The 20,697-nt window shown below is 41.3% G+C and overlaps 2 protein-coding genes across 9 annotated transcripts in view; one reads left to right on the top strand and one right to left on the bottom strand.

Annotated features, from left to right (window-relative positions):
- Positions 1-20,697, bottom strand: part of LOC137236526 (cell division cycle 5-related protein-like) — a 276,855-nt gene that overhangs the window by 250,049 nt on the left and 6,109 nt on the right. For 6 of the 7 annotated variants that reach the window (XR_010948455.1, XR_010948454.1, XR_010948459.1 and 3 more), the window contains 2 exons: positions 11,369-11,742; positions 8,895-11,309 (listed from right to left, as the gene is read on the bottom strand). The exons of the other annotated variant lie outside the window; for it this stretch is intronic. The gene's annotated coding sequence lies outside the window, so the exon portion shown is untranslated. Of the gene's footprint in view, positions 1-8,894; positions 11,310-11,368; positions 11,743-20,697 lie in introns of those variants that run through there. 7 annotated transcript variants of the gene reach the window in all.
- On the top strand, positions 308-6,563 carry LOC137236517 (uncharacterized). Of its 2 annotated transcripts, none has more exons than XM_067759244.1 (2): positions 308-481; positions 644-6,563. In XM_067759244.1, the coding sequence occupies exon 2, from the start codon at positions 2,973-2,975 to the stop codon at positions 5,256-5,258; it is 2,286 nt and encodes a 761-aa protein (XP_067615345.1). In that variant the 5' UTR covers positions 308-481; positions 644-2,972; the 3' UTR covers positions 5,259-6,563. The 2 variants fall into 2 exon arrangements, with proteins under 2 accessions (XP_067615345.1, XP_067615344.1); XM_067759243.1 differs by having other exon boundaries at positions 308-580.

The following is a 20,697-nucleotide window of genomic DNA, read 5'->3' as shown; positions in this document are numbered from 1 at the left end:
CTTACAAATTTATGTATACAGAATATATATGGCGTTTTTGTTGTTATTAAAACAATAGTTTTATTTATATTAAAGCTTTTATTATTTTTTTTTTAACTTTGAAAAATCTCCGAACACCATTCCTTCATTATATGATATTCGACTGCCTAGTCCACTGCCTCCCACTCTATTCGCAACATAACCTCTACTTAAGCTGCCAAACTATATAGTAAACAATGGTCGAATCACCATGTGAAGTAAGCCGTCAATTGTCTTGCTCTAAATTCTTCTTTGTTCTGTCATTCGGCTATCTGAAAATTTTTCACCAATGTTGTCTCCGACAAGTGTTGTTTTTTTGCATTTTTCAGGATTAAAATATAATAGTTTTAGTGCTTTTTTCACATAAATATATAAAAATATCAATGGACCTTTACTGGTTTTAATTACGGATGTTGCAGAACGCCCTGTGTTCAATAATTTTAGTAGTAAATTTTATGATCTGGTAATCTTGAAATGTAAACTCGCCGCTGTCTGCCAAGTCCCATTTTGTAATATGAAAAACCGCCATTCGTTGGCAAGCAGTCGGATAAGGCACACAGCGGTAAGTAAAAAATTTGTCATTTTGTTTTGTAATGTGATTTTATTAACCTGTAACCTGATTTAGAAATAAGCCACCCACCCAACCTACCATCTAATAAACCAACATCAATTGTTCACAACTGGGTGCGTTAAATTCGCAAGCCTGGGCCAACGACATCAAATTTTATTCCGCTACAAAACTTTATTTCGCTGTTGACCAAATGGGCTGCGCTTACTGCGCCCGTCACATCAGCAACGCCATGCCCGTAATACTTTGCCAATAACAGCAGCGATCATTTTTATTGCCAAAAAATATTCTCCGTTTAAATGTTCAACAGGTGGATATCAATGTTGTAATTGTTTGCCATTTTAACGCCAGTAACACACCATCGTGAAAGCCACTACAACGCCACGTCAACGTCGCCGTCTCAGCCAGGAACGTCGCAGCGCTAGCAAAGTCGCAGCACCACTTCGAAACGCAAGGTAAATGTATGTATGCATATTTCTGCCTATATTTCCCAACATCGCCGCCACAAAGCAGTAAATACGTTGCTATTTGTGCCATATATATCAAACAAAGATTCTGGTAATTAATAAATTTAAAGCCACGAATCTGCGTAGTTAAGCCACGGGTCTGCCTCTATACATATATGTAATTTAATAGCTACGCTTCTGTATTAACTGCTTCAATACACCTGCTACATATGTTGCACACACCGCCACGTAGAAGTGCTCGCCTTATGAATAGTAGTAACAACATGGATAAGAACGCCACATTATCCCCAATAACGGAAACGCCGTGCAGCATATCTGAATCTGCCACAAGGACACGTTCAGAAACACTGGTATACAGTGCCCCTAGTAAGTCCGCGGTAACCTAACCAGTACACATCCATGATGGAGCCCCAATTGCCTCAGCCAGCCAAACGGTTATAACCACGGGTACTTCTCTGACGCCAAGCCATGCCCAAAGTAACCACGGTGGTCATAACTACGACGAGATGGAAAAACGTATAGCCATGTTGGAGCTCCATCTGAAAGCCACTCAGGTACAGTTACAAGAACGGGAGTCCCAGAACTATGCCCTTCGGTCAACGGGATTGCATAACGGTAGTTCTGCTGTTACCTACGCCAGCAGCGTCGTCGCGCAGTCGCAGCTAATGCTGCCGCAGTCAACGCAAGCACCTCCAGTGCTACCACAGTCAACGCGGATTGAGCCGTCGCCAATGCCAACTAGCACACAGTCGAATGCCTCTACGCCAATTCTATTGTGTACCTCCGCCCAATTCTAGAAATGTATACAATTTTTGTCAACCCAATGCAACACCTTATGATTTGCGCTATACCGCCGCGCTACATTCAAATAATTTATTTTCAGCTCAGTCGTCAGCCGCTCCGACCTCGACGCCTCAAGTCAGTGGGGCTTGCAATAACGGACAGTATGTACCCTATAATTTGAACCCTCCCAAAAAATTGTTAGATTTGCCTGAGTTTAGCGGTAGGGCTGAGGACTGGCCTATGTTTTATGCATCTTTCGTAGAGTCGACGGCGGCATACAGATATAGCAACTTCGAAAATAACCAGCGTCTCCAAAAGTGCCTTAAGGGTGATGCACGTGAAACGGTCAAGTCACTACTCATCCACCCTAACAATGTAAATTGCATTCTAGAACAGTTGAAGTTTAGATTTGGACGTTCTCCCTGTCACACTATACGGAGAGCAACGTCGCGTGGATACATATGCCTTACTAGATGAAGGTTCATCTATAACGATGATGGAAGACAGCCTCGTAAAGGAGTTAAACCTAGTAGGACGGCCGTACAGTCTGAACGTTCAATGGTTTGGGGGGCATTCGGTTCAAGAGCCCGCCACCTTAGTCGAATTACAAATAAGCGGTGCTGGTATGAACAAAAAACACAAGCTGCGACAGGTTCATGCCGTACGTAATCTAAAGCTGCCAACACAAAGCCTTAGTTGGAGTGACCTGGAAATGGACGACAAGGAAGCAAGTCAACTGCCAGTGCAGCCGCACTCAGGAGCCACACCTCGACTTCTCATCGGGATTGATAACTGCCACTTGGGCATGGGTTCAAAAATCATCACGATGAGGAAACACGGTCCGTTTGCAGTCAAAACAGAACTGGGTTGGGTAGTGTTTGGTCCTGTCAGCAAATCCCCTCCTTCTATAGCTACATGTCTTTTTGAAATGTAACCCAGATGAAGTGCTTCATAACATTGTTGCCGATTTTTTCGAGACCGAAAGTTTTGGCGTTAGACCATCGCCACCAATCGAAAGCGACGCCGACATCCGCGCACGATCTATTTTGGAGTCGACAACTTGTCGTGTTGGACGAAGACTTCAGACGGGTCTTATATGGAAGGATGATAATATTCAGTTGCCAATCAGTTACAATATGGTGCTCAAGAGGCTAAAGAGCGTTGAAAGGAAAATGAACTGCAATGCCGAGTTTGCTAAAGTTTATAAGGAAATCATTGATAGCTATATAAGGAAGGGTTACGCACGTAAACTCACTACGTCGGAATCTATCTTGTCATCGCCGCATACCTGGTACCTGCCTCATTTTGCCGTAGCAAATCCGAACAAGCCTGGAAAACTTCGATTCGTGTTCGATGCCGCCGCCCAAGTCAATGGTATCTCCTTGAATAGCTGCTTACTTAAGGGACCGCAGGAGTATAAGCCTTTGCCTTCCATTCTCTTCCGCTTTCGTGAACGAGCGGTGGGCCTGTGTGGCGACATTAAGGAAATGTTTCACCAGATATTAATACGTCCGGAAGATAGGTGTGCCCAGCGCTTTCTGTGGCGCAATGGTGACTCTGGCCAACCACCCGATATATACGAAATGTGTGTCATGACGTTTGGAGCTGCGTGCTCCCCTTGCACGGCTCATTATGTTAAGACGCGAAATGCGTTGGAACACGTCGATGACAATCGTTATACGTCACGAACCGTGACTGCGATCTTGGAAAATCACTATGTGGACGACTTGGCAGATAGTTTCGACTCAGCAAAGGAAGCCATAACCGTTGCAAACCAAGTAAGGGAGATCCACAAGGAAGCCGGCTTTGAGCTCCGTAATTTCACGTCAAACTCGGAGGAAGTGATTGCAGCATTGGGTGGAGTGGACGTCGACAAGGCCATCGGATTAAAAGATGGACTGCAGACTGAGAGAGTTCTTGGGTTACATTGGTACTCTACAACGGACTGTTTTAAGTTTGGACTGAAGTTTAACAAAGTAAGCGAGGCCGTAGTGAACGGAGGTAGGTGCCCTACAAAGAGGGAACTACTCAGTGTGGTTATGTCCATATTCGACCCACTGGGATTTCTAGGTAACTTCGTGATAGGAGCAAAGTTATTGATGCGAGAAGTGTGGAGGCACGAAACACATTGGGATGATCCACTCCCAGCAAACATAGCCGAATCATGGGAAAGATGGCGAAAGCAACTGCCAGAGGTAATGGAGTATTCCTGCCCTCGCTTCTATTTCCGAAATGGTGCGCCGAAATCTCTACAGTTACACGTATTCGTCGACGCTAGCGAAAATGCCTTTGCTGCTGTCACATACTGGAGAGCAAGGAATGCCCGAGGTGAGATAGAGGTCACATTCATCTGCGCGAAATCAAAGTGCGCTCCACTAAAAACTTTGACCATACCGCGATTAGAGCTGCAGCACGCTGTTTTAGGAGCTCGTCTTCAACAAGCTGTGCGAGAAGCGCATTCTTCCAAAATCGACAAATGTTTTCTTTGGAGTGATTCGGGAACAGTGATCAAATGGATTCGAAGCAAACATCGTAAATATAAGCCCTTCGTGCAGCATAGAATCGCCGAAATCTTAGCCGCCACTCACGAGTCCGATTGGCGCTGGATACCCACAGCACAAAACGTGGCCGATGAAGCCACTCGAGCCAATCATAATATCGTGCTTAGTCCTAAGACTCGCTGGGTACAAGGTCCATCATTTCTGCGCGAAGAGGAATATGCTTGGCCTACTGAAGATGGAATCTCTGCCGATGTTGTTCATGAAGAAGAATTGCGCCCACAGCATACATTTATCATCGTATGCAAAAATTTCATTGACTTCGATCGGTTCTCTTCATACAATAGGTTACTACGAACTACCGCCTGGGTTATGCTGTTCGTCGAGATATGCCGCCGAACCCAAAATAAGAATCCGTATGGTCTTACAGCTAACAATATCGAAGCAGCGAAGCTTCTCCTATGCCGCATCGTTCAGAATGAATGCTTTCCCGAGGAAATCCAACAGATCCAAGATGGAAAAGAAATATCAAATCAGAGCCCTTTGGTGCAGTTGTCGCCGTATCTGGATGAGAATGGTGTGCTACGTGTTCGTGGACGTATAGATGCAGCCAGCTGGCTCCCGATATGTACTAGACGCCCTATAATATTGCCGCCAAAATATGTGCACACGAAACTTATAACGGAGCATTATCACATCCTCATGGACCATCAAAATACCGAAGCCACCATATGCGCTATTCGCCGAGAGTACTGGGTGCCGCGTCTAAGAATACTTCTACGAAACGTCATCGCTAACTGTAAGGTTTGCCGCCTACGGAAAGCAGCACCAGTCCCGCCATTAATGGGGCCGTTGCCAGTGGATCGACTTACCCTACGTAAGGCCGTTTACTTACACTGGTATGGATTACTTCGGGCCACTTAACGTAACAGTGAGGCGGAGTACAGAAAAGCGGTGGGTAGCACTTTTCACAAGCCTAACCACGCTGGCTGTAGATCGTGAGGTAGCTCACCGTATAACCCAGCTTAAGGTGGCGTTTGGGAGAGAATGGTGCAGTGTGTCAAGCGAGTCCTGCATCAAACGTTTAAAGAGGTTGCACCTCGTGAACATACACTACATAGCTTTCTTGTTGAGGTGGAAAACATCGTCAACTCCCGGCCACTAACGCACTTGCACATCTCTCCAGACCAAGAATAGCCATTGACGCCGAATGACTTGTTATTGGGGCCGAATAATACTGCGCATACGCCCAGCGTGGACAACGAATGGGCAGGTCCCGTGGCTCTACGACAACAGTGGCGAGTGGCTCGTCAACTCAGAGATCACTTCTGGAAAAGGTGGGCGCTAACACGTCGAACGAAGTGGTGCCAGTCTACGAAACCGTTGAAAGAAGGAGCGCTAGTGTTCATCTGCGATCCAAATGTGCCAAGAAGAGAGTGGTGTCGTGGCGTGGTGGAGCGAGTGTAACCTTCGAAGGACGGAGTTGTCCGCCAAGTTGATATACGAACGAACACTGGGGTGAAGAGAAGAGCTGTAGCCAAGTTGGCCGTTCTGGACGTTGAGTATGGTGAATAGAGTGATTCACGGGGACGGGGATGTTGCAGAACGCCCTGTGTTCAATAATTTTAGTAGTAAATTTTATGATCTGGTAACCTTGAAATGTAAACTCGCCGCTGTCTGCCAAGTCCCATTTTGTAATATGAAAAACCGTCATTCGTTGGCAAGCAGTCGGATAAGGCACACAGCGGTAAGTAGAAAATTTGTCATTTTATTTTGTAATGTGATTTTATTAACCTGTAACCTGATTTAAAAATAAGCCACCCACCCAACCTACCATCTAATAAACCAACATCAATTTTTCACAACTGGGTGCGTTAAATTCGCAAGCCTGGGCCAACGACATCAAATTTTATTCCGCTACAACGGATATTCATCATTTGAGTATCTTTCGTGTTGGCCATAAGGCCGTGCTTAACTATTAGGTTCATACTGCTGATGTTTCCATTATATATAAATTAAAACAGGTCTTTGTTAAAACAAACTATTTGTATTCACGTCATATCCAACAAAGATTTTCGTCTGTGCAGCGCTACTGAAGACTTTCGAGAAATGTTTTCGTCATTCCTGTATCAAGAACACCAAAACTGTCGTATTACACCTTATTTATGTAAAAACTTTGCTAAACCAATGGAGATCTAAATATAGTTACAAAAAAAATAAAAATTGTAACTCATTGTTGTTGTTTTTCCCTAAACGGGACTAGTATATCCCCTGGCATATTTTAGTAAGTAATAACTTGGTAACATTAGTAATACATCATGAATTCTGCTGTCAGGAGTTTTTGGAGGATCTCCTGATCTAGTTTGTATAATATATTAGAAGGGCACATGTTTTAGTTCCGACTCTCAACGACAAATCAACAGCAGATGGCAATATAAATGCATTTTTAGGGATGGAAACACATTAAGAAGTATTATGGTCACTTCCAAGTGAGACTGTAAAACTTTTCACCGAACCCGAACCCCATTAAAGTGCACAAAGTTACGATAACTCAATTAAATAATGGATAACACCTCTCCCTTTTATGTCCAGTTTTTGGTGAAAGCTTCAACTTCAGTTGAAGTTGAGGTAAGTTTACTTTATACGCATTATTGAATTTTATTCGATGCCACACTTGCACTGGTCCTCTATATCCCTTTTGTATTGGCGTTAGGTGGCATTGATATGCTGAAAAAAACAGTTTCTGTAATGGCCTTCGTAGCAAGGTATACATTTTTCTGCTCCTATTTTTTCAAAGCGGTTAAAAATTTTTCCTTCTTTTCACCGCTGAAAATACATCCCTACCGTGTCAGATAGCGTACATCTTCTGTATTTGTTTATTTACTTCACTTGGTGATTCCACCATGACAAGTGGCGAATGGTTGATAAAAACGTTCACAACAGTATACAGCATCGATCACCTCTCAATCGTTATTCGATTACTTAAATTATTTGCTCAATAGTGTTTTTCAACTATTTTTGTAAGCGACCGGTTGATCGCATTATTTACATTTTTTCGTAATCCTATACGACAGCATGACACTGCTAATACGCGTCCAAAAATATCGAGAGAGATATCAAACGACGCGTCTTGACATCAGTATCAATATTTCGAAGGCGGTAAATAAATATTTTAACTAGTTCAAAAGATATTAACGAAAAACCGAAAAAAGACCCGCGGGTACCTCCGAAACCTGGGGTGGTATCCATAGAATTTTTGCACAGAACACCTCTCTGCGTTGGCGGCCTTGGCCGCGCTTATAAAAAATTACCCTGGGTGGGTCCAACACCGTAGACCAAAACTATATCCGCACAAACACTCATTTCACAATTTTTTTAACATTACAACAACCACATGAACATCGCCAACTTCAACTGCAAATATCTCCGGACAGAGATAAACTTTTTCTTTTCTGCCTTCGGATTATTGTTCTCGAGGTAAATACTCGTCTTTTGACACCTCTCTCGATATTTCTGACGCATATTAGCAGTGTCATGCTGTCGTATAGAAGTAACCATTTTTTACAATGTTTGCTTAATTGGCTGCTCAGATTTTATCTACTGACTAGATTTTAGATTTGAGACACAAATGGGCAATTCACGGCAGTTCAATTTAATAACCGCGAGAAAAGCAAACCTATCTTCCATTATCTGGCCATTCGCGACCGCTGTCAGCTATTATGTGACAGTTATGCGGCAGTTAAGGCTCCATTACTGATACTTAGCATAGACTTGACTTGGCTTGCGAACTGTCACTTACAGTTCTGTTAAATGAACATTGCATGTTACTGATTACTCAAAACTTGACTTGACTTAGAAGTCTGTTGAATTTTGATTTTCTATGTAAGTTCTAAGTGACGTTTACATTTTGAGATGCCATTTGTTTGTTTCCATTTCATTTTGACATTTTGTCATACAAATTGACATTTATTTAAAAATAAATTTCAACGCTGATTATGATGCCAGATTTTATGCGCCAAGTGGAGTATAATCGTGGCTAAGTTGCCAAGTTTACGCCAAGTCAAGTCAAGTCTATGCTAAGTATCAGTAACGGGGGCTTAACGAACGTACATACCAAAAACGTTTCAGCTGACACGGCCTACCTTATGAGTGTACAATGTAAACGAAAACGGGAGCGATTTACTCTGCAAAAACGCTCCACGTCATTTGACTAGTCATTTGACCGTCATTGTGCGGTCACGCTCCTTATTAAATTTTGGTCACGTTTGTTCAGGCGTCGGTAACTTTTTTACACTTTTTTCCCATTTCGTACCTATTTATGTGATTGTGCATTCCGCTCCCACTTATAGGATGTGAGCATAGCACTGCTCTGCTCACACACGTCACAATGCGCGTCAAAAGGCGGTCAAATTTTCGGTCTTTTCCTCTACATTTTCGAGTCATTTGACAATCAATTTTACTGCGGTTTTACCGTTTATATAACCGCCATATAACTTGAATTTTACCTGCCGATTTACTTTGCCTGTAGCAGCCACGAGAATAAAATAAAAACCAAAAAAATTTAATTTTCCATATTTATTTTTAATTATAACAACCAAACATAACATATAATATAAACATTTATTTAAAACATATCATTAGATTTAGTAAATTTTTGCCAAATAAAGAATATATGAGGCGCCTAGATACAAAACCAGATATTTAAAAATTTTAAAATAATATTTAAATTGCGACAATATTGCATCGCCTAGCAACATTCTAAAAACCCGTATTGAAAATTCATAACAATTTACAAAATTTCAGCTTTTTTGTGCTTTTCTAAGTTTTACATATAATGGATTCATTTGGTTTTGCATCTTGGAGCCTCATATATTCATGAAATTGCAACTTAAATTAATACAATTGATGATTTAGCGACCTTTATATTCTAATATATGTTTTTTGCTGGCTCAAGGTCCAAATTAAAACACAAACGTTTCGTCTTTTTTGTCAATATATTTCGGTTACACTTCGGTAACCATCCTCAGGACAATGATAAATATCCGATCCGTCTAATGTGTCTACTGTGTCTAATGTGTCTCTAACAAGAGAGCAAGCGACAACAGTAGACACATTAGACGGATCGGATATTTATCATTGTCCTGAGGATGGTTACCGAAGTGTAACCGAAATATATTGACAAAAAAGACGAAACGTTTGTGTTTTAATTTGGACCTTGAGCCAGCAAAAAACATATATTAAATTAATACATTTAATGAAATCCTTTGGCGACCTTTTTCTGTTAACAAGGTATTTGTTTAACCGGCTTTAGGTCCAATTTTTAGTATTAAAACACCAAAAATTGTTTTTTCTTTAGTTTACCAATATATTTCGGTTACACACGGTAACCGTCTTCAGGGCTTTGAACTATAAACAAATTACAGAAACATAAAATAAAAATACAATTGACATAAAAAATTTGAACAAACATGAACATATCTCTACATACATTATTTTACACGTCTTCGCTGTTTAACGTGGAGCTAGTCACTGTCCGCATATTGTTTATCAAGTGTTTGTAGTAGCTCGCGCAGTTATCAATGTCCGTTTTGTAATTCATTCGTATGTTAGTCGGTGTGTTTAAAATATGAAGTACTTCTAAAGTCAATCTCTTATTATATTGTTTCTCTTCCTGAAGTATTGTTGTTTGGTTAAAGTTCGGAAAAAACAATTTTTGGTGTTTTAATACTAAAAATTGGACCTAAAGCCGGTTAAACAAATACCTTAATACATTTAATATAAAAAGGAAGTAAGTACTTTAATAATAACATAAACATATATTAATTGCTTTGAGCTATATTGCTGCTGCAGCTAACTTTACATTTGGACAATTCAGAAGTGTGTTATATTCATGTATAATTTGAGTTGTTTACATGGTTTCGAATACAAAATTTGATTATTTGAATCAATTTAAGTCTACAACTTAAAGCTAAGTAGAAATTCAGATTTGATTTACTCTTGCTTTCAAATCAAGAATAATATTCAAAGGTGTCGTGGAATCGGATTGCTGTCGTAATTGAATTTGAAAGTAATAAAGTAAAATATGAATTAAAAAATGTAGGACTAGTAATTGAGTCAGACTTATTATTGTTCTAAATCTAATCATTCAAGCAATAATTCTGAAACCCTAGCAGGAGTATTGATTGGTTTCAAATCTAATTCCAACAGCAATCGTATCTCGACATACCTTATTATATATGTACATGAAATTGTAACTTAAATTAATACAGTTGATAAAAAAGAAAAGTAAGAATTTTAATAATAAATAAACTCGCCTTATTGGTTTTTATTTTCCAATTGAAATCTTTCCAAGCGAACAGAAAATAATTTTAAGCTTCAGAAAAAACTCCAATTATTTAAATAATCTACAACTTAAAGCTTAGTAGAAATTCAGATTAGGTTTACTCTTTTTTCAGATCAAGAATATTCAAAGGTGTCGTGGAATCCGATTGCTGTCGTAATTGATGAACTTAAAAATGTACGACTTGTAATTAAGTCAGACTTATTATTGTTCTAAATCTAATTATTCAAGCAATAATTCTGTAACCCTTAGCAGGAGTATTGATTGGTTTCAAATCTAATTCCGACAGCAATCGTATCACATCCCTTATTATATATGTACGTGATATTGCAACTTAAATTAATACTGTTGATATAAAGAAAAGTAAATACTTTAATAATAAATAAACTCTCTTAAGTGGTTTTTGTTTTCCAATTGAAATCTTTTCCTGTGCAATCACATCGCTAACCAGTGTTGCCAAAGATATGATGATACTGTCTTCGATAGATAGTCGGACGAGCCGCTACTCGGCGAAGTAGAGATGACCGTTGTGTCGGTGGCAGCTGTTACAACAGCAGTTTCTAACTTTACACCATCTGTACAGTGTGATGAATGCTTCACTGCCTTTTCCAATTGCTTGGCGCCAGCAATTTTTGCTGTAATGCAAATATATAGATGGGTTAAAGTGGTTTTCGTATGTTATTCAACAACTCACCCTATACCATCATCACAGCCTCCTCATCGAATTTGAATATGTGTACTGTTTCAGTATTCAGACCCAGTTCGTTTGGTGCAATATTTGATGAATACGTATTCTATCCGTTAGACAATTAGGTGCAATCGATTCATTCATATACTGTGGGTATTTGAGCCGTAGACGAAATGGCAGATATTTTGATTCTTTTTGAAGTGTAACATTTGTAAACAGTTGGGTTTCTCTGCTGTCACCATCACCACTAGAGAGATATTGAAGAAACGCTCGACCAAGATAATATGTGAGATTTACACGCATAGATTTCTTCCACCTTTTCACAGTTATTGATTGAGAAAATGCGAAAGCCATATTTACCATCCAATACCGAAATAGAACTGTAGAGGAAGAAACATTTTATAAAATTTAATAAAATCAAAAAATGATAGTTGTGCAAAATGGGGTAACGTATTGTATGTTAAAGTATAGCGAAGTCTCAGCGGCTTTGTTCTGGTGAAAATTGAGTTTGAATAGGTTTTATTCTTCATTCTTAGAAACATGTACGAAGGTACCTGGTAAGATATTAAAAATCCTCAACGCTTTTTTTGCTATAACTTAAAAAAACTCATATTCAAACTTCTACATATCAATAGTTACCTTTACCACCAGGAGTCACTATTGCTTTTACGCCTATGATATTGTTTCCTACATCGATGAGCTTTGTAATAAAATAAACAGCTATCTCCCAATCTCTCCAGTTTTGTCGCCTCGCGAAACCTGATATTGTCACCAACCAAATCATCGGTGACCTTATTTAAAACATGACCGCGCCAAATGTCGACCATATGGCATTACCCTACCGACTGTCTTACACCCTAAAATTTTGGGTGTGACTTTCGATCAGGATCTACATCTTGGAGAGCATGCACTAGCAATTGTAACGAAAATCGTCCTTGGTGTGAGGGCTTAGCCGATCTCCATAGCGCCCGACTATGAGGAGGAGCTGTTTAGGACTGGCATCTACGCCGTTTCGCCTCCTAGGGGGCGGCGGGATGTCGGTGACCTAGAACTGCCAACCCCCTAATCCAGGGTGTTATGCGGACCGTGCCTATTGGACGATTTGTATTTGTATTTGTATTTATTAGGCAATTCATCCCAGCACAACAATTTGGCAAAAATTATTTTACAGTGCTAGTCGGTAAAAGGCATAAAATAAGAACAATTTAAACTTGAAACTTAAAGCTAATGACTATGGCTAAGAAAAGGTTATAATAAATAATATATTTAATAAATAGTAAATAAATAAAATAAACGAATGACAGAGTACATTTGCTTAGAAGAAATCAGTATTTTAATTGTCTAGGTTATTATAGAAACTTGTTAATTCTTTATTGAAGAGTAGAGCATTGCTTATAAGCCCAAGTCTAGAAGGGAGCGAGTTCCAAAGACGTATGGAAGTAATGAAGAACTGGCGATCAGATATTAGCATACGATGTCTGAAGTGGGTAAGGAGAACAGATCTAGACGACTGGAGAAAATTTAGCCTCCGATACAAATAGTCAGGTTCCTTCATATATATTAATTTATGTAGCCTAGTGAGCGTTTTAAGTTTAATAAGGTTATCGAAAGAAATGTTTAGCAACCTGTAAGCATGATGAGAGACGTGGTCAAGTCTTTTCAACCCATAGACGTATCTAGCAATGTTGTTATAAACAACATTAAGTTTCCTATTACATACATAGTCACAATTAGAGTAAACCTCACAACCATAAAGCAGCGTAGGTATTAAGTACGCTTTTGCTATTAGTAGACGAATATGTAACGGAGTAAAATATTGTGTAAGCCAGAGTGTACGAAGCATCCCATACACTTTTCCCACTGTGCGGAAGATGTGATCTTTCCATGTCAAGGTTTTGTTAAAAACTACACCTAGATTTTTTGCCGTGTCAACGTATTCTATAATAGTGTTGTCTAAAATTAAATTTTCCATTCCACTTTTATCTAGTGACCTTCTATGAATGACTATACATTTCGACTTCTTAGGGTTAAGACATAAGCCGTTCATAGAAGCCCACGTACCAATTTGACATAAATCGTAATTTAAGTTATTAATACATGAACTGGTACGATCACTAGGACAGCGCATATACAATTGTACGTCGTCAGCATAAATGTGAATATTACAATACTTGAGAAAACCAGGCAAATCGTTTATATACAAAACAAATAACAGAGGGCCAAGGATTGAGCCTTGTGGAACTCCTCTTAAAACACTGACGAAGTCAGACTTTCTGCTACCAACACTTACTGCCTGAGTTCGGTCGGCCAAATACGATCTGATTAGGGCTGTTGCACAGTTGGAGAAATTAAATAGGTTGTCCAGCTTCTTGCAGAGAACGGTGTGGTCGACCGAGTCAAACGCTTTTGAATGGTCGAGAAGAGTCATGAAAGCAGTAAAATTTTTGTCAACTTGTTCTCGAATATCCTCTATCACCGATAGAAGCGCCGTTTTACAGCTACGATTTGACCTGAATCCAGACTGGGAATCTGTGAGAAGGTTATTATCCTGCACATAAGTATTTATCTGGCAGTGTAAAATTCGTTCGACGACCTTGGAAAGGAAAGGCAGAATAGCTATAGGTCTATACTCTTTGTTTTGCTTGGGGATTGGGATTACCTTAGCAACTTTCCAATATTTGGGAAATGCACAGGACGTCAGCACAGAGTTAACCAAGTAGGTTAAGTGAGGAAGGATTTTAGGAAGAATTATCTTTAAAAATTTCGGACATATACCATCGAACCCCATAGCATTAGACTTTACTGAAAGAATGGCTTGAACGACATCACAATCATCGACACTAGCAAACTCAAGAGGACCAAAATCAACATTAGCGCGAATACAATAATTGTCAGCACATATATTGTCAGTTGAGATTGGCAGATTTACAAAATTTATATTTATCTCGTTAATGTCTACATCAGGGAGGACAGAAATATCGCATTTGGATTTTCCGATACCAATATGTTTAATCGACTTCCAGGTTTCCTTCGAACTCAAAGCAGCACTAAACTTGTTATTATAAAATTTCTGCTTTGCTGACCTAATGGCTTTGTTTGCAGCGATCCTAGCTGCTTTGAAGCAGTTGTGAGCTTCCAGGGTTTTGTATCTTTTCCATCGTGAGTAAGCAAGGTTACGCTGGTGAATTAAGTGTTTTAGATTGGCACTAAACCAAGGGGTATTATTGTGTGTAGCAGCCTTAAGTTTCACTGGCACATGGTTGTCGAAAAGCCTAATAATATGGTTCTGTAGGAATGATGCCTGATCATCGACCGATGTTAGCGTACGAATCAAGCCCCTTCGACCGACTCCACCGCTGCATTAAGGGAACTGTAATCTATGCTACTAAAATCACGATACGTAAAGGAACATTGGATGTGTGACGTTTGAAAGTTGTAACTAAGAAATATCAGATCGTGTTTTGAAAAGCAAGATGCCAGCAAAGAAGAATTTGAGTCAGTAAAGTGTGTAGGTGAAGTTAAATTGGTGGGAAAAAGTCCAAGAGACTCCATACTTAGCTTTAGAGTTGAGTCGACAAGAAGGTTGGAGTTGAAATCCCCAGCGATGATTATATTATCATAGCTTATAAGTAGAGGCTCGAGAAATTCAATAAAGCCAGAGAAGTCAACTCCACGATTAGGTCTGTATGCACAGCCGATAAGAAGCCTTTCATTATTTACAGAGAACACGTCTACGAACACATATTCGACAGAATCACTTGGACTAGCACTGCAGCAAAGTTTACAGGATAAACTACTTTTGACATATATAGCAACACCACCACCATGACCACGTCTATCAGCCCTGAAAAGTTGATATCCATTTAGTTGCACAAAATCATTTTTGTGACATGAAGAAAACCAGGTTTCGGAAATACATATAACATCTATATCAGAACCCTCAGATATGAATCTCAATTCATCCAGCTTTTTATATAGGCTTTGCGCATTGAGATGGATGACTTTGAGCCCTTTAGTACGTTTGCTGAATACGCGCAACAGTGTATGTAAGCAGTCTTTGGAACTAGACAACAAGACGCTCTAGAAAATCCAAGCTATGTATTGCTTCAGGGCTGGCGTTGGCTGTTCGTCTGATATGAACCAGACCCTTCTTAGAAAAACCGCTACTACCTTCCTTTTCTTCTTTAGACGGATCGCTGCCTTGAAGATCGCATAGTTTTGCCTGGACAGCGAAGCATTTACATAAATCGGAGTATTTGAATTTATGCCCACATGAACTAATTGCAGACCCTTGATGTTTGGATTGTTTTGGCGCCTAAAGGTGCCTATACTTTTTAGCAATTTGTTTCTATCTGTCGGCTACTGAAATTTTATTATTACGGCCGGGTCTGTCACGCTGTTGTCTAGTTTCCGTAGCCGAAAAATGCTCATTATAGGAATTGGTTGCAATCTAAGAGTGGAACAGAGGTGATGAAAGACACTTGTTAAGTTTTCTCCTTCCTTAAAAGGAATTCCGTGTACATGGACTTCACTTGCGGCAATATGGCTCTCTTGCTTTGACGCATTGTTTTTGAGTGTTTTTACTTCCTCTTCGAGATGACCAACGCGCTCGAACACGCTCTCCAGCTGAGTAACTCTTGCATTAAGCTCACTGACCTCTTTCTTCAGCACCACAAATTTTTCTTCTAGTTTTTTGCACAGAGTTAACCAAGTAGGTTAAGTGAGGAAGGATTTTAGGAAGAATTATCTTTAAAAATTTCGGACATATACCATCGAACCCCATAGCATTAGACTTTACTGAAAGAATGGCTTGAACGACATCACAATCATCGACACTAGCATACTCAAAAGGACCAAAATCAACATTAGCGCGAATACAATAATTGTCAGCACATATATTGTCAGTTGAGATTGGCAGATTTACAAAATTCATATTTATCTCGTTAATGTCTACATCAGGGAGGACAGAAATATCGCATTTGGATTTTCCGATACCAATATGTTTAATCGACTTCCAGGTTTCCTTCGAACTCAAAGCAGCACTAAACTTGTTATTATAAAATTTCTGCTTTGCTGACCTAATGGTTTTGTTTGCAGCGATCCTAGCTGCTTTGAAGCAGTTGTGAGATTCCAGGGTTTTGTATCTTTTCCATCGTGAGTAAGCAAGGTTACGATGGTGAATTAAGTGTTTTAGATTGGCACTAAACCAAGGGGTATTATTGTGTGTAGCAGCCTTGAGCTTCACTGGTACATGGTTGTCGAAAAGCCTAATAATATGGTTCTGTAGGAATGATGCCTGATCATCGACCGATGTTAGCGTACGAATCAAGCCCCTTCGACCGACTCCACCGCTGCATTAAGGGAACTGTAATCTATGCTTCTAAAATCACGATACGTAAAGGAACATTGGATGTGTGACGTTTGAAAGTTGTAACTAAGAAATATCAGATCGTGTTTTGAAAAGCAAGATGCCAGCAAAGAAGAATTTGAGTCAGTAAAGTGTGTAGGTGAAGTTAAATTGGTGGGAAAAAGTCCAAGAGACTCCATACTTAGCTTTAGAGTTGAGTCAACAAGAAGGTTGGAGTTGAAATCCCCAGCGATGATTATATTATCATAGCTTATAAGTAGAGGCTCGAGAAATTCAATAAAGCCAGAGAAGTCAACTCCACGATTAAGTTTGTATGCACAGCCGATAAGAAGCCTTTCATTATTTACAGAGAACACGTCTACGAACACATATTCGACAGAATCACTTGGACTAGCACTGCAGCAAAGTTTACAGGATAAACTACTTTTGACATATATAGCAACACCACCACCATGACCACGTCTATCAGCCCTGAAAAGTTGATATCCATTTAGTTGCACAAAATCATTTTTGTGACATGAAGAAAACCAGGTTTCGGAAATACATATAACAACTATATCAGAACCCTCAGATATGAATCTCAATTCATCCAGCTTTTTATATAGGCTTTGCGCATTGAGATGGATGACTTTGAGCCCTTTAGTACGTTTGCTGAATACGCGCAACAGTGTATGTAAGCAGTCTTTGGAACTAGACAACAAGACGCTCTAGAAAATCCAAGCTATGTATTGCTTCAGGGCTGGCGTTGGCTGTTCGTCTGATATGTACCAGACCCTTCTTAGAAAAAACCGCTACTACCTTCCTTTTCTTCTTTAGACGGATCGCTGCCTTGAAGATCGCATAGTTTTGCCTGGACAGCGAAGCATTTACATAAATCGGAGTATTTGAATTTATGCCCACATGAACTAATTGCAGACCCTTGATGTTTGGATTGTTTTGGCGCCTAAAGGTGCCTATACTTTTTAACAATTTGTTTCTGTCTGTCGGCGACTGAAATTTTATTATTACGGCCGGGTCTGTCACGCTGTTGTCTAGTTTCCGTAGCCGAAAAATGCTCATTATAGGAATTGGTTGCAATCTAAGAGTGGAACAGAGGTGATGAAAGACACTTGTTAAATTTTCTCCTTCCTTAAAGGGAATTCCGTGTACACGGACTTCACTTGCGGCAATATGGCTCTCTTGCTTTGACGCATTGTTTTTGAGTGTTTTTACTTCCTCTTCGAGATAACCAACGCGCTCGAACACGCTCTCCAGCTGAGTAACTCTTGCATTAAGCTCACTGACCTCTTTCTTCAGCACCACAAATTTGTCTTCTAGTTTTTTGCATACGAATTCAATGAGCCTTTTTTCCGAGTCCAAAATTTGCTTAGCAATCAGATCGTTGAACTTAGCAAATCGCTGATCCATGCTTTGCATTAAACTAGGAGAGAAGCCGCTGATCCGTTGCACCTTTTTGGCGCTATCAGCCTCGTTATTAAGGTCGTCACCACGACGCTTACCATTGACCAGGGGATAAATTCGGCTGTATTCGAACGGAGCCTTCCCGATACCGGACCACCTCGGGAAGTATTGATGGCCTTACCACAGTAAGGGGCGCTGCAGTGGCTTACGGTTCTTTCCCCGTATATGATACTGGACCGCTGAACCCGCCTTGTCGGGCTGGTGGTCGTACGACCAAGATGAACGACTCATTACCTAATTTTCATAAGGACGATGATAAGAAGAGGACTGAGCCGCAAGCCAAGGACGACAAATACGCAATCAGCGATGCGTCGGACTCGGGGAGCGAGAGTAGTGCTGATTCAATGAACTCCGTGTTGGAGAAGCACACAAATGAAAAAGGAGTAGAAGAGTGGAGAAGGTTTGCTGCAAGAAACCCTCGGTTCTGCAACCGGTATGAGGAGGAAGAAGCGTCGAATGGCAGAATTAAAAGGCAACGTTCGGCGGAAGACGACAAGCCTGCTTTCAAGAGGCAGAAAGGGCCCAGTCCCAGAGCCGCGACGCAGGGCAGTCCCATAGACAAGACAAGTAGGCCCAAAGCTGTAAGACAGATGGGCCCCATTAGCGAGGTAGCAACTACCTCGAAGGCTGCGAGTCAGAGGGAAGTTCCAACTATGGAAGTAGGATATAAGCCAAATGGAGATAACGCTAAGACTCCGACTTTCTCGGAGGTGCTAAAGGGAGCTAAGACTCCGGCTTTCTCGGAGGTGCCAAAGGGAAATAACACTAAGACGCCGGCTTTTCCCGAGAAGATGAGTGATGTGGCAAAGCAGTCACTGACTGTGGTTGATCGTAGCAGTCCTTTCGAACAGATGACTAGTGAAAGGTGGAGATCTGTAGAAAAGGAGCTTATTAGCTTAATGCTTAAGATGATGCGGGAATAACCAAGTAAGCTCCTTCCAACCTTTGATTCGGGGGATGGTATAATGGTATAAAGATGATAGCGTGCGACATCGCGAGCTTGCGGTGGCTGGAGGAAGTGGTTCCAAACCTCCAAAGGCAGGGCACGAACGCGCGTTTTGAGATGGTGGATAAAGCGCAAATCCCCAAGGTATCAAAAGTAAAGGTATGGATACCATGCGTGATGAAGTCGGTGGATACACTGCGACTTTTGCAGAATCAGAATCCGAACATACTGTATCTCGGCCTACGGAGGAAGGTCAGTTATACATCTTCCAAATAAACAAGCAGGCGGAGGATATATTGTACGCTTCCCAAGGCAGTCGGTTCTATGTACCGGAGCGACTCGGGATTTTTCCCGACCAAGGACTGTCATTTCAGTGTGACCCCTTCCAATTTGTTTCGTCCCTCCCACAAATTGTCATCCTCCCAGCAGCTCCTTCCAGCAGGACTGCTCCATATCCTCTTACTCCGGGAAGGCATCGAATCCAATCCGGGTCCGTCTCCTGACCCCGGTCCTGAGAAATGGTTTTGCTGCATCTGCCGGAAAAGAATATTTTTAGGACGGTCATACTCTGTTCAGTGTGTCTCGTGCAAGGGATGGTTGCATCGGACAGGTTGTTCTGGGCTTGATCCCAAAACCCGACGTCCACGTAACTTTTATAAATCTTTTGTGGCTCCTTGCTGTTCACGCCCAAGGGCGTCCCGTAGTCTACGCCTAAGCGCCCCCCACTACCTCACAGCAGCCCCGCTGCTCAGCAAGCCACAACAAGTAGCCGCTGCTGCGCGCGCCCCACGGCGCCAACAACTCAAACAGCTGATACCACTCATAACTACTACCTTCGTAGTATAGTTGGTAGCAATGCTGAGCATCAGCCCCTGCCCCCGTCTTCTTCCCCCCCTCTTTTCCGGCAGCATCCGTGCAGGTCAGGGAAACAGACTCTTAGTCCCTACCTCCGTTTGCACCGTCTGCCAGCACAGAATATATAGGTTTGCGACATCCGCCCAATGCAGCTCCTGCCTTGGGTGGTGCCACTTTCCTAGATGTTCTGGTCTCCGCGACGGCAACCCCCCGACGGGTTTCATCGCGCCATGTTGCCAGGTCGCAAACCCAAATCATCCGGGTACCCCAATGCTTGCCCAAGGACGCCCAGTCCCAAGGCTACAACAGCAACTGCGTCCTGGCCTTCCACAACCCAGGCGTAGACACCCGTCACTTACCCCCAGAGTGGCGACGTCTCCCCTTATGCACTTCAGAATTCTGCAGTTAAACGCTAATGGACTAACTGGGAAGATTACGGAGATAGTCGATTTCATGAAGCGGCACAACATCCGCATAGCTGCGATTCAAGAGACTAAACTCACAGCAAGATCTGCATTGCAGACCTGCTCTGGGTATAATGTCCACAGGAAAGACCGCGAGAGCGAAAATGGAGGCGGTCTCGCGTTTATCATACACCACTCTGTGCAATATTATATATTTGATCCTGGCATCGACCGCAGGGACAATGTCTTAGAACGTCAAGGCCTATCTGTCCGGTCAGGCGATGCAAACCTAGAAATCATC

Source organism: Eurosta solidaginis, chromosome 1 (assembly GCF_040869045.1).
Source record: "Eurosta solidaginis isolate ZX-2024a chromosome 1, ASM4086904v1, whole genome shotgun sequence".
NCBI lineage: Eukaryota > Metazoa > Arthropoda > Insecta > Diptera > Tephritidae > Eurosta > Eurosta solidaginis.
Note: the sequence above shows the minus strand (reverse complement) of the source record. Positions and strands in the feature narration are given on the sequence as shown.